The 15568-nt window shown below is 31.9% G+C and overlaps 1 protein-coding gene across 3 annotated transcripts in view; it reads right to left on the bottom strand.

Moving 5' to 3' along the window:
• The window catches only part of CDH9 (cadherin 9), a 111920-nt gene that overhangs the window by 54368 nt on the left and 41984 nt on the right, over positions 1-15568 (bottom strand). For all 3 annotated transcript variants that reach the window (XM_081054605.1, XM_081054603.1, XM_081054604.1), the window contains exon 2: positions 14111-14387. In XM_081054605.1, the coding sequence (XP_080910731.1) occupies positions 14111-14338 (228 nt within the window). In that variant the 5' untranslated portion in view covers positions 14339-14387. The remainder of the gene's footprint in view (positions 1-14110; positions 14388-15568) is intronic.

Here is a 15568-nt window from a genome sequence, read left to right as displayed (position 1 = left end):
CTCTTTGTGTGTGTGTATGTGTGCATGTATGTGCGTGTGTTTACATATGCCTGCATTCCTCTTAGCATTGTTAACTGCAGCAAGGTAGTAGTAAGATTATATTTTATCCAACATTCAAGTGGTACCTGATCATGAAATGTGGCTTCAAATTGGATTTCTGAATGTGCTCTCTATAGTAGCTCTACACTATGACTTCACTTAATACCTTAAGAAACTGGAAAACATAAGCTACCAAGATTTGCATAGTCTGTGGAAGATCCTGCTAAATATTGTATTGCATAAATATGTATTTTCCTTTTGTATATTAGCTTTAAGTCACCTGCATGGCATTTTATTTTGTATTCTTTACTAAAGAAGTTACTTGAAAATTAGCAGTGCAAGCCATATTAACTATCGATACATAGTTGAGTCTGAAGATAAATGTATCACAAAAACTTAATTACAGAATACTCTCCATCAATTTGAAACCCTTCCATAGCAAAGATTTTTGGCTGTTTCTAACAAGAAGAAATTTTACTGATTTTGAGTGTCTGTCTCCTTGCCCTAATGTGCCTTAGGGAACATGGTTTAATGAATATTCCCTTGAGTGGATTTTATATCAATTTGTACCATGATCTCATGTTCTGTTTTAATATCATGAATGAATTTTAAGTTCAAAACATAGTTTATAATGCATTTTATGTTTTAAAATGCATTGGAAAATCTACAAAATGAAATGTAAATTTTAAATTATTTAAAATGGCTCCATTTGACCTAAGTATCTTACATAATATATTTTAAAACTTAACTTTTCCTCTTCTGCACCATTTTGTTAAGATCATGGTTTCATGTTCGAAAAGGCCAACTTTACTGAGAAAGATAATGATTTTTGTGCTTAAAAAGATAAATAAGTGAATAGGTATGATACACTATTTTCCCCCCTTTGCAAAACTCCACTAAAGCAGTTCAGAGGGTTTGGGAGAGCTCTGCCTATTCTTGTTTAGCTCTATCTTGTGCTTAATCAGTACAGTAATTACAGCAGTGATGACAACATCACAGTTCTGTGCTCCAAAACCTAGAGTAACATCATCATTGAATTGAGTACCAATATGTGCCGGGCATGGAACTGGAGGTGAGGGGCATCTGTTTTTTCAAAGAATAGACCACTCTGAATGGATGTGATGGGCTTATGTTTTTTTTAATGCAGTGAAAATAAAATAGGGATTTGATGTTTATTTTACATAACTCAGCTACATATGTAGTAGAATAGCATACTAGATAGTTCAAAAGATGAAGGTTGACACCAATCAAAGGAAGTGGAGCTACAAAGTCTTTGAAGTTGAGTTAAGCTTTGTGAGGTCTATATTATTACCAGGCGTTTTTTCTGTTTTGTTTTGTTTTTGTAGTGTCCATGGAAGTTTGTAAGGAACTTTCATTCTTTGTTTATTCTGACATTGATTAAATTTTATAAAATAAGTACTCCTTTTTTTCCCTATGAAAGTTGGAAACCTTTATTTTACAACAACAACGACGACAACAACAACAACAACAATAATAATAATAATAATAAAATGTTGAACTCTGTTGTATACAAAGCATTACTAGAGATAAAAGTTTATAGTAAAATTGTGAAGTTTTTGAAAATTTAAGGGAGAACAAACTTTGGTCTTTTAATTTCATTAAAACATACATAATACTCTGTTTACATTTTCACTATCTTTAAGTGTATAATTAAGTGGCATTATGTACATACACATTATTGTGTTATCATCTCCATTATCTATCTCCAATACTTTTTTATCATCCTGAATTGAAACACTGTACCCATTAAACAGTCACTCCATGTTCCCCCATTAAGGATATCATCTAGTTATGGGGTTAAGGACTATATAATTAGAGTCCAGAGAGAAGAAATATTATTGAGTGGAGGATATAGTTGTTGGAGTTTGGGTCTAGCACAGTGGCTAGAAGTTGGAGTCCACAGTCTTTGGGAGGAGGAAGTCACAGAGAGGGGATTCCCCCATGTCTCTGATAACATCCCCAAAAATTTAGTTGATGTCTAAACTTCATATGCACAAGACACAACTCCAAGTATGATCGATAATGTGAGCAAGAAAGCTAAGGAGCTGAACAGAAATTTTATCAGGAGGGAAAAGAAATTAGAGATGAATCCTTGCCAAGTTAGTTCTGAGGAAGGGACAAGTCCTAGACAAAATTGAAATGATAAAATGGAAATACTTCTGCCATGGTACAAAATCTGTATACACCAAAAGAATGACAAAAGAAATTTGATGAAATATTGATAATTGCTAAATCTTGCTAAATGGTGTACAGAAGTTCTTTGCACAGTTTGAGTGACCTGTAAGTTTTAAATCATTTCAAAAAAAGTTAAAAGAAATACACAGGGATATTGATTGGAATGGCGCTCAATCTTTAGATTATTTTTTAATCTTCTAATTTCTGAGCACATTGTATTTCTTCATTTAAATCTCCCTTAATGTTTTTGTAGTTTAACCTGAATCAGTGAGAGTTTCAATTGGTTCTTATCATCAATCCCCTTGGGATATTACATCTTTTCACTCATAGTCATTCCAGTATTTTGAGTGGTTTAAATCTACCTTCCCTAATGAGTTGAGCACCTTATCATATATATACTCTTAGCAAGAGACTCACAAAACATACTTTGTGGAATATCTATCTAATCTTTTTGCACATTTATATATTTACCTGTTCATGTTTTATTGATTTATAGACTTCTGTAGGCCTATGAATACTTGTCATATCTATTATTGCATGCATTATATATACTAATGAAATCATATCCCATTTTTTGGCATCTTATCTACTTATACCTCTAAATGACTATTTCAACATCTGTAATCTAAGAATGAGGAAATTGTCTAATATAATCATAGTACAATTACCAAATCAGATAAATTTAACAATATTATTATATTTAACATTAAAATAAAAAGTCCGTTTTCAAATATTTAAATTGTTTCAGTAATATATTGTAAGTTTCCACCTATAATTTCCAGAAATCATTCTAGGATCACACATTTCCTTAAATAGCCATGTAATCTGAGTCTCTTTAAACTGAAATCATTTCTGAGACTAATGGAAATAAAAAAAATAATAATAATTTCAAAAGTTTTATGAAAATACAAAGGAATTCAAATACCACAGGTATCTTGAAGAAGAGGTGGGGGAACTTAAATAACTAGATTAAAAAATAAAACAATAATGTTTCAATAATTAAGACAGCTTGGTATTGCCACAAGGATAAACAAAACGATAAATGAAATGACTAGATATACATATGCACACTTAGACATATGAGTTAAAAAAATATGTCCTCTGGAATTAGGTGTATAAATTATCTTGAAAAAATTAATGCTGATGCAATTCTAGATCTATGTGGACCCTTTGACCTCTACCTTACATCTAGGCCATAACTGAATTAAAATTGTCTTATAGACATACATGTGATAGATGAAATTATGAAATTTCTAGAAGAAAACAAATTATATTACCTTAATGATAAACAATTGTTTGTTATAAGTAGGTAGCAGAATTAATAACCTTAAGAGATTGGTAAGTTAAACCTAATTAAGTTAGAAACTTTCTTCAGTAAATGACACTATATTTACAAACAAAAAGTAAGCAAAAATTGGAAGATTTCCATATATCTGTCTAATATATGGCTTGATTCTACCCTGTTTCCCTGAAAATAAGACCTGGCCAGACAATCAGCTCTAATGCATCTTTTGGAGCAGAAATTAATATAAGACCTGGTATTATATTATGTTATATTATATTACATTATATTATATTACATTACATTACATTATATTATATTATAAAGACCCGGTCTTATTTTACTGTAATACAAAAGGATATACTATAAGTAAAATAAGACCGAAACATATTAATTTTTGCTCCAAAAGACACATTAGAGCTGATTGTCTGGGTAGGTCTTACTTTTGGGGAAAAATTGTAGTATATATAAAGTCCTTTATAAAGTGACTAGACAAAGTTGGATAACAATTTTTAAAAAGTCAGCAAATGCCTATACATTCAGTTCAAAACAAAAATCTCCAAACCAAATGGCCAATACAAAATTGAAATATGCCTAACTTTTAAACTTTTAGGGTCATTCAAATTAAAACTGCACAACCAAAATGGTTAAACTTTTAAATTATATCATATTGGCAATATAAAACATTAGTAAGTACATGGAATAACTGGAATTCTCACAAATTGTCGGTTGGGATATAAATTAGTAAAGTCTCTTTGAAAATATATTTTCTAGTTTCTACTAAAGATGTATACCCACTCTATGATTTAGCGATCTCATTCGTAAAGTATTTTCAAAGGAAATAAATTCACATGTGACAATAAAAATGAATAAGAATGTTTACAGCAGTTTTGTTTATAGTTGCCTTCATATAGAAGCATATCAACCATCCCTCAATAGTAGAATAGATAAATCAATAGCGGTATCTTTATACAATGGACAACTGTACAGCCATTATAAAATTAATCCTATACACAATTTAGTGGATGAATTTATCCTGCATAAAGTTGATATGTAGAAACCACGCATAATGTTTTGAGTCCATGCATGTGAAATTCAAAGACTGGCAAACTTATTATAAAGGGTGAGAAAAGTGGTTACCCCTGGGAGGGCATTGATAGGAAAGGAATATTTATGAGGGTGCATTATTTTAGGCTAAAAAAATTCTATACTGTGATCTTGGTTATACTAACATAGGTATAGATAAATATAAAATTTTATTGGCACAGTTAATATGTGCATACATTAGTTTACACATGGGCATCTTTAAACACACCAAGTTGGCAACGCATACAAACACACACACACACAAATTCATTACCTTTTTTAATCTGCTGATTAAGAATTATTTATGTTCATAGTCATTATTTATGTTACAGTGAAGCATTGCTTAATGATGGAAATATGTTCTGAGAAATGAGTCTGCAAAGATTTTGTTGTGTGAGCATGATCGAATACACTTATAACCTAGATGGAACAGCCTACTATACACCTAATCTATATGGAATAGCCTGTTGCTCCTAGCTACAAACCTTGCTGCATGGTACTTTCCTGAATACTGTAGACAACTGTAAAACAATTGTAGGTATTTTTGTATCTAAACATAGAAAATATACAGTAAAAATATGGTATAAAAGTGTGTGTGTGGTCTTGCCTTGGTGGGACAAGGTAAGAGTGGTAGAGGGAAGTACCTGTAGAGGGAAAGTAGGCTTCAGAAGAAAGGAGGAAGGAAAAAAAAGAGAGAAGGAGGAGGGGAGAGCAGAGATCAAAGAGACCCAGAGAAAAAATATTGAGAAGAGAAATAAAATAAAATAAAAGATTGAGATGAGAAATAATAAAGGCAAAAGGGGAAGATGAGAGGGAGGGGTAGAGAGTGAGAGAGAGAAGAGAGAGAGAGAGAGAGAGAGAGAGAGAGAGAGAGAGAGAGAGAGAGAGAGAGAGAGAGAGAGGAAAGGAGGGAGAAAGGGAAGGAGGGAGAGAGTGAGAGAGCTGGAATGAAACAGCACTCTTCAGAGAAAGTTAAAAAATCTAGAATCTACATAATGTATTACTCATAACGTTAGGATCTATGCTCTCCTTTCTAAAAAAGGAGAGAAATATAACAAAATGAGATAATAGTCAATAGAAATAGACACAAATGAGACTCAGATATTGGATTTAATGGTCAAATATTATAAAAATAACTTTCATCAATATATTAAAGAATTTATAGGGAATACTAAAATAATGGGCTACTACATTAGGAATTTCATAAAATATATGAAAAATCAGAGTCAGAAAATGAAACCTAGAAGTAGAAATTATAACTTCTGTAATAAAAGTTTATAACAGCAGGTTTGATATAGAAATATAAGAAACTACACATTTAAATACAGTAAAAATGAATTATCCAAGTTGAAGAACAGAGACAAAAAATATTGAAAAAAATATCTAACAGTTTCAAGATCTATGGGACAATACAGTATGCCCTAATATACTTGTATTTGTAGTAATTCCCCAAAAGAAGAAAGAACAAGCCAAAAATAATTTTTAGAAAGTGACCATACAGTTTTAAAATTTGATGAAAAAGGACCCACTGGTTAAGAAGACCAGTGAATCCCAAATGGGATAAAAATAAATAAATAAATAAATAAATAAATAAATAAATAAATAAATAAATAAATAAATAAAAATAAGAAACATCTGGGTATCACACTGACACTGTTAAGAGCCAAAGAAATATTCAGAAACTTAAAACCAGAGACTAACACACATAAAATACAAGGCAACAATAATCTCTGACTTCTTATTCAAAGCAAAATAATACACATTGCAATGCAACAAAAATTTAAAGTAAGTGCTAAAAGGAAAAAAAAAAAGCACCCGTAAGCCTATATTTCTATATTCAATCTAAATATTCTTTTCTGAAATAAAGATATTTTCAGATAAAAAAAAGCTAAGGATATCTGTTTCTAGTAGATCCACACTGCAAGTAATGCTAAACGAGGTCTTCAGGTTGAAGGAAAATTATAGCAGCAAAAATTCCTACGTACACAAAAGAATACAATTCGCAGACTACAAATGACAATTATGTATAATATAACATAATATAATATAATATAAAATATAATATGTAATACGATGTATTATATTTTTGTCTTTTTTTAAACTTTTTAAATCAGTATTGAAATGCTTAAATCATTAGCAATGTGTGGTACATTTTATAATATATCAGAAAGAATTATATGACAAAAATAGAATAAAGTACCATGGGGGAAATGAAGTTATACTGTTGTAAGATTGCATTATATGCTAAAATATACAATGTTAATTAAATTTATATTATAATAGGTTAAGGAACATTTATAAAGATTATAAATTCAGATTAAAAAAATACTCAATTGATCCAAAATATGGTAGAAAAGCAGAAACAAGAGTATAAAGAGCAGTGGGATAAATGGAAACAAGAAAATGGTAGACTTGTGGATGGAAAAGGGGCCACATATTAAACCTGACAAGCTCAGGAGACTGAAATTAACTGTATAAGATGGTGGCAGGATAAAAAGTTTCATAACTAAGTGAGCTGTGGAGGGAAGTCACATCTATAGTCAAAAGCTTCCTTCATAAAGTCAATCTGTGCCTTTAAGTGGGATTGTCTACTGTCTTTTTCCACCAAAAATGACATCCTTGGAATGTCAGTAATCCCTTTTTTAGGACCAGAGTAGGAAAGTACAGAATCCCTCATTATTATTCTTGTCCCATGATTAACATCTCTATGAAAACTATCAGCTATCCTGTACCACCTATGTGAAAGAAGTACCTGTCTCTCCAAATTATTTTTATCCAATCCCAGACTCCCCCCTCTTTTGCTTTCTCCTACCCCCTTAATCTATCACCAGTGGATTTCATGTAACCGTCCTCTGATTCTGCATATAAAATAAACTACAAACAGCCATTTCGCAGAGCATTTTCTCAATCCGTTGAGATTTTGCTTCCTGGCAATTGTTGTCAGTTTGGCTCAGATAAACTCATTAGCTTTCTCTTAGGCTGGATGTTTTTAATTGACAGACTTAAATCCAAACATATCAATAATGTAATTTTATATAAAAGGACTTAACACTTTAATTAAATGTTAAAGATTTTCAGAGTGGATAAAAAAACATAAACCAAATTTGAACTGTTTACAAGGTCTGTGTTTTAAATACAATTAAACAAAATTCTGTAAGCAAAAGGATGGAAATAGATAAGCCACACAAACATAATCATAAATGAATTGGTATATGTAACTTTGTACAGGCAAGGTAAACTTCAAGCAGATAGTATTATCAAACATAAAGGGTGACATTTTATAATAATAAAACATCAGTTAATCAGAAACATAACAGACTATATTATGCACCTAATAATTGCATAAAATGATGAAAAACTGACAGATATATTAGAAAGTTGAACTTTTTAATATTTTTATGGTGCTTATGCTTAAATATTGTTTTCCCTATTCCTCTTTATGTACTCTCCTGGAGACTTTACTATTTCTATTTAAGTTTATCTTCTTTCTTTTTTTTTAACACATAAGTATGTAAGGGTAGATTTGATCTTCTACAAGTTTGTAAGTAGAGAAAGAGAATGTTGGGATTGTTGGGATATTAGAAATAGTTCATAAATACTAAAATTGGTATCAGGAAAACTCACACATAATTTTGTAATCATATTAATAAACATTTGCTACAACACTCTGATATTTTTTGAATGATTTAACAGTTACTTATATTCCTGCCAAAAAAAATAATAAAATCCCTTAAATTTTAAATGTAAATATTTCTAGGAGTAGTTACAATTCCTTATTTAGTCAAAATTTGTTTAGTCTTATGTTTTTAATTCTTCATACCACTTTGAAATCATCTGTATTAAGGACATTATCAGTTATTTTGGAGTAAAAATGAATCTAAAGTATGAGTGCATGGAGCAAAGTAGACAGGCCTTGGTTGCAATTAGGGCCCTCAAGTGTAATGGAAACATAGGAAAGGAATTGACTTTGGTGCAACTGTGTCAGGAGAAGGGGATAGACTTAATTTAAACTATCTCTGCTTTTTCTGTGTTTCATAGTATCAGTCTCTCAGAACTCAGATGTTAAGTGAATATATGACATAAAACATATTGGAGAAAGAAAAAAAAAATGCAACCCAACACACATTCAAGCCCAACCAACGGTCACAGATTCTAGGTGATAAAATAGTAGACCAAAATAATTGAACTTGTGCCACAAATAAGATTTTGATAGATCGTATAATTTTGATGGGAGATTCTAGCTGAGGAGAATGAAGATGAGCTTTATGTAAGACGATGCGTTTGTGATTAGACTTAAAGCAGGAGAAGAGATGAAATTATGGAAAAGAGGTTTAGATGCTCTCTGAAAATGGGCCTTTGAATATGATGAAATAGAGGTCAAGTGTACGAGTATGGGAGAGGAAGGATTTCTGCCGAGAGTTCCGGCTACATAGTTATGGGGCCATAGAACAGAGGCTGTAGTATGCAATGATATTGAATACTTTGAATTCTACTAAAGTAAATTGGACTTATTTTTCAATAGACATTTTGTCCAAGAGATTTGTGTAATTCAAGAAACAGGGTGTAACATGTTTTGAGAATTAAACAATAAATAAAATCAAGTAAAAAGAGTACTTACCACTTATATACTGAGGCAGTGAAGAGATAATACAGTACTGTCAGTAAGATTGGCAGTAAGAATCAAATAATAACACTCTATTACAGAAGTAGGTTTTTATAGAACTCAGTGTGAAATAAGCACGTGTACACTGTCCTGAAACCTAGTCTTAATGCTTAATATTTTTCTCATGTGTTCCTAGTTTTAAACAACCAACCTATAAAGAGAATTTTGGAATGCAACGTGCTTATAAATCACAAGCAGCTGCTACATGTACTGCGCCGTGAGTAATGGCATTCTAAAACTTTTATGAAGGTAATTTATTTCAATTCTGAAAAACACTATAATATACTATAAAAATTTATCAGACATCCTTCAGGAAATCTCTGACTTTACTTCTGTGTCTGTACACATCAAACTTCTATATCTTAAAAGCCTAAGAGAAAATTGCCTATCCAAATACAATATGTTATGTATGCTTTGGGGAAATATCAATATTTAGTGCATACATCAACATACGTGAGTGCAAAAGAGAGTCATCCCACAGTTTGGTTATGCCGTCTAATATGAACCAGAGTCCTATGTGATTTGCAGTTGGTACCTGTGTTTCCATTATTTTAGTCAACATCTAAACCGAGTGTATCTAATTGTAACCAAGAGTGTGATAAATGATAAAATCCCCTTCCGTTCTAAGATTCTATGATTATACTCATGATGTTTTCAACTATGGAATAGGAAAAGTTTTTGAATTAAAACTATGAAAAAATTGAAAGCTAACTCTGTAAAAAAGGTATCTTATTGGTATTAGATGGTGATTACTTCCAGGCAGTTTCATGATGCTTTTCAATAGCCCTGAGCAAAGTAAGTAATACAAATACATATCTTTGAATTAAGATGTAATGGTCAATTGATTTGATATTTCAAAATTATTTTTGAATACTAATGTTGTCCTTAAAAATAATAAACACTATGTCTATGAGTTTGCCTTTTCATGCAATAAATGTGTTTTAATAACCACATATTAAAATCTGTTCAATTCTCAGTAATAATAGCGATATGACCAATTAATTATTAATCTACGATAAGTAGGGATTCTTCAGGATCCAGATCTAATGTGTGAAAAGTCAAAAACATGAAGATTCTCTAACAGAATAGTAGGAGACTTTGCTATGCTTTTTTGTTAAATTTAATTCTTTTCTTGAGCAGTATTACTAGTCTGCCTACGTAATTCAGTCACATGTGTCAATTCAAATTACAGGGAAGCTACATGGCAGTTGTTATGACTTTGTAATCCTCTTGAGTAAGAACCAAAGGCTTCTCTTAGTACAGGAAACAGAATTAGTAAATATCTAATAGTTTTAGTTAAAAGTGAGCAACAGAACTTCAGATGGCATTGTTGTGAAAAAAAAATTTGCCTTCAATTTCAACCTTTCTGACTTTTCTCTTTGTATTGCAAATGTCTGAAATGGCATGAGGAAATATTCTATAGCATTTCCTTATAAAAATAGCATTGCGGTTTATCTTCTTGCTCCACTAGTCCATCCTGACAATGAAAGCAAATAATGAATTTGTACAAGAGCTTTCAGCAAGGGACTCACATCCCACTCTGTATATAAAAACAGCTCAGCATGGAATTCTGGCCCTTTCACAGTAGTGATCTAACTTCATCCCATTGGATTAGTGTGTGTGTGTGTGTGTGTGTGTGTGTGTGTGTGTGTGTGTGTGTGTGTGTTATCATTGCCATAGGCAATGCTACCTGCTTGGATTATGCATGTGAAAGTTTTTATTATGTTATTACTAGCTCCTTCTGCCCACAGAGACAGCCTCCTCCACAATCTTAAAAAAATGTCAGAAATCCGGAGTTAAAGAAATCTTAATGACAATTTAATTTAATCTAACATAAAATCTGACGTTTGGGAAGTTTAATTGACTTCTAAATTCTGCATAGTTATTGAATGATGCAATCAGGACTGACCTTGTAAATTGCATGTTTTTGTGTATGTGCACATGTGCATTTTGTTAAATTTTGCTGCTTCTCCTTTGTTTGCTCTAAAACTGCTTCCTCTAAATTCAGGACCAAATTCTAGATTTCATATATAAGGATTACATATCTTTCTGACTTTATATCACCTGTAAATTAATATGGGTCTTATTTTCTGCAATACCTAGCTCCTGTAAAAATTAAGTAAAAAATTGTCAAAATCTCTTCCCATTAGAAGCTACCTATTCTTCCCTAACCCTGGTGGTGTATGGTACATGTGCTAGGCCTTTGCTTTACATGGTATATGGCCAATGCAGTGGATCCTGGAAGGCTAAGTTTGTGTTTACCCAGAGCAACCAGAGCACTGTGATCAAAAGGACAATGTCACGGTGTTCAAGTTAAATCCTCATCTGAATTTATGTGTTCAACAAAGTTCACAGGCAAGAACCTAACTAGTCTATGTATATACAAATGAAAAATTATGTCGAAAGCCAGGAAAGCAGGTTAGAAGAGAGTTTATAGACCCTTAAGAACATAATACATGCTAAGAAGTAGTTGGAAACCTATTTTTTAATTAAATGTAACATTGGGGTAACATTGATTAATAAAATTATATAGGTTTCAAGTATACTATTCTGTAGTACATCCTCTATATATCGCATTGTGTGTTCACCACCCAAAGTCAAATCTCCTCTAGTCACCATATATTTGACCCTCTTTTTTTTAATGTTGAGTTAGATATGTGATACATGGCATATTTAAGGCAAGCCCCTATGAAAAAACAGAGAAAGGTTTATTTTATTTTATTGTTTCAAAAAAGTAATATAACCCCAATAAAATAAAAAATAAAATAAAATAAAGTAATATAAGTGTTTTGTTGAAATTTCTCTTTCATGTACATATTGTTTTCCATGGATAATATAAAATAGTTGGCACACAATTTTGATTTGGTTTTCCTCACTTGACAAAAATCCAAATTATTATAATGGGTTTTTTATTTTTGTTCATGATTTGGTTGTCAAGGATAAAAAAGCAGAAAAAAAATCGAACACTTTAACTTATCCATGGGTGACAAAATAGGTTATTTTCCCAAGACAAGCGATAAGGCATTTCATGAAAAGTAATTAAAGAAAACTATGGGCAAACATTTTGTAGCTATCTTGAACAGATTACAGGACAAATTAAAAATAAGCAAGATGGTGCAAACAGATCTAAAGCATAATGTATATTTTAAACTCTCACTGCAGTAAATGGTGTTCAATTAATCAAGCACAGTCAGTTTTTAGAAGGAAGCACTTTTGTTTACAACTAAAAATAAATGCTTGTAGTGGAGCCTTGATTGCCTTAAGATTACAAGTATCTCTTTTTATCTGTGGCTATTCTTCTCTATCTGTCAATCTCCCAGGATGAAATCTTTTAGATAAGGCCCCATGAACTGAGTGTGTCCGTTATACACTGCCTTAGAGAAAGGATCATAAGGCAATTTCAAGTCCTAAGACACAGACATTTGTCAGTTGGACTTGAAATATCATGATGTTAGTATTAACTATAGTGTGAAAAGTAATGTTAAATGAGGGATGCTGGAGGATGCCATATGACTAACCTGAGGAGGAATAAGAGAAAAGAGAATCAGCAAGTGAACTGTATTGCGCAAAATAAGTCTGACCTATGGAGCCAGAGGAGAGAAATTTCAAAAGAAGTGGAAATAATAGACTTCTGATAAAGGAAGCTATGTTTGAAAAAAATGCGGTCACACACGCAAAATGAAGAATCAGGTGGAGATTGTGGAAATTTCACAGATAAATGTATTTCTGCTTTAAAAGCGATAGGCACAACTTCTGTGACATTAGGTACTTTTTATGTTTATATTTTTGGCATGTTCTATCTTATTTGCCTGATGTTGCTGTGAATCAAACAATGCTCATACAATTACAATCACTTCTAATATCATAAACGAAGAATCAAGAAAAATAAATATGTGATCTAAGGACAAATTTAATATTCATAATTCATTTTGTTTTTATGTTTATTTTTATTATGTTTTATTCTCATAATTTGAAATTACCTCAGCTCTAGGCATAAATCGAGGATAATCCACAATGAACAAAGGAATTGTCCTGCATATAAAGTAATATGGGTAAGATTGTTAAGGGGAAGATACATAAATAGAAAATTCAGCACATCAGAATGACCATGCAACACAATTTGAGACACAGAGGGAAGAGGAGCAAGGTAATGAATTGGTTTACTCAAAATTGAATACAAGAAGGGAGTTGCATAGTCTCCGTTGCTAGTTGCTCCTGACTGCTAATACTGTCCTCCTACTAGCGTAATACTAAATCTTCTTAAAGATAGTTTTTTGTTTCTCCTTTTTTTCTTCCTCTTTCTGCCTCAAACCCTTTGGTCTGGTTTGTAGGCAGTAAGTAGCTCAGTTTGGTTAAGAAACAGAAGCATCTAGATACATGCTTATTTTTCATGTGCATCAAACTCTTCTTAATTATTATAAATTATTCATCAGTAGAGACCACTATATTTTAGTAATTTTTTGTATATTACAATTGCATTTCATTTTTCCTTCTATAACACACTTGTTAATATTTACCCATGACTTTATATTTCAAAGAAAGTTTTCTTTTAATCTTTTAGATGCACACACATAACATTAAATCGTATCTAGCTGATTAATAATAAATCAAGTCCACATATGACTTATTTCTTTTTACGGTTTACTATGGATACTGACCTATATTTAGTTACCTGAGTAAATCACATTCCTTACCCTACCCTACTGAAATAACCTGCACTCTCATGCCTTTCGCACACCATAATTAGTCAAATATTTTTAAATAATCATTAGTGACATGAAAAGTTGCTTTAAAATAAATTGCTATCATTTCCAGCTTCTAGATTATCACATAAAAATTCTTACCTTGCCTACATATTGTGTGTCTGTACCTGTGTACTCTTCCAACAAGAAGAACTGATTCCACATCCAGCCACGCTTGGTGCGATGTAGCATTTTACCATCGTCTTTGGTCAGACCCACTATCCTTTTGCTTGGTAAATCACTGTTAGCTTTTTCTTCTAATGGGATAGCGTCAACTGTATGAAACATATAGGTCCAGATGAATAGTGGTAGGCAATGGTAAGTCCTCATTATCTGCGGCTTCAGCAGGATATCAAATCCAATGTACTGTCTATTTCCCCTGAGAAGTAGGGGGAGAAAATGGTTTATTAGGGGTGTTGCACTTTCAAATAACCTATAAACTATAAAACTTTTGTAAATGTCACTTAGATTTTATATATCATATATACATATATATATGTAATTTTTCCTTGTATGTCAGTGAACTATCATTAAAAACTCATACATCATAGAGATAAGTAGAAAGACAGAGATAGCACACATAAACTAAATAGAAAGTCAACAGGTGACTAGAATCAGGGTCTTGAGTACTATTTTCTGTCTCTGTCTCTCTCATCTCTCTTGCTTAGAACTATGCCTCCTCAGTCTGACAGAATGTAGAGTTCAGATTTAACATGTTCCAATCCAGAGAGCAACTGATAGTCTTTTCTGATTTGAGTTTGAAAAATCCCGGTAATGAATTTTGATTCACCTGGCATAGTCCAGATGCTCAACACTGGACCATACATATATAAGCTCAATTGCAGTTGTCAAGGCACAGAGGTCAAATACAAGTCTCTAGCTTGGCTCTATCCCTTATTATCTGTGAGACTTTGGGGTATTTAGCATGATAACTTAGGTCACAACTTAGTTCTCAACAACTACTCTTTCTATCAAAGGACAATAATTAGTGTCTGACTCACAAGGTATTGCTAATTTTATTTCAAACTTTTATCGATACACTGTAATTATCATTTGTTGTACAAGGACTTACTTTATTTTTGCAACAACATATACCTATGAAAATGCTGAGGCTTGAAGAATTTAAGTAATTTGATAAAGAGCTTACAGCTAGTAAGTGTTGGAACTAGTAGTTAGACCAACAGCCTTAAACAGTATTTTTTTTTAGATAATATATGTAAAGAAGTTAACACAGTGCTACCACACAATTCTCAAATTGTTAATGTTTTGATTATCAACATCATCATCATCATCATCATCAAGCATGGTTGCTCTCACTATAGCCATATATATGTATATATCTCCAACATGAAGCAGAGAATGGTGATTGGCAAATCATAGAATGGATGTTTCCTATGGTCCAGTGTTATTGGCTCTATAGCACATAGGTGCCCTGATTTCCATACCTATTATTTTAAAAATGCTCCTACTTAACAAAATACACACATATGGCCACAAATCCACACACTTCAATATGAGAGAAATCCGTCACATTGCTTCTTGACTCTGATATCTCAGGTG

The sequence above is a fragment of the Rhinolophus hipposideros genome (genome assembly GCF_964194185.1).
Source record: "Rhinolophus hipposideros genome assembly, chromosome: 7".
NCBI lineage: Eukaryota > Metazoa > Chordata > Mammalia > Chiroptera > Rhinolophidae > Rhinolophus > Rhinolophus hipposideros.
The sequence above is the reverse complement of the archived record's forward strand: the minus strand, read 5'-3'. Positions and strand labels throughout refer to the sequence as shown.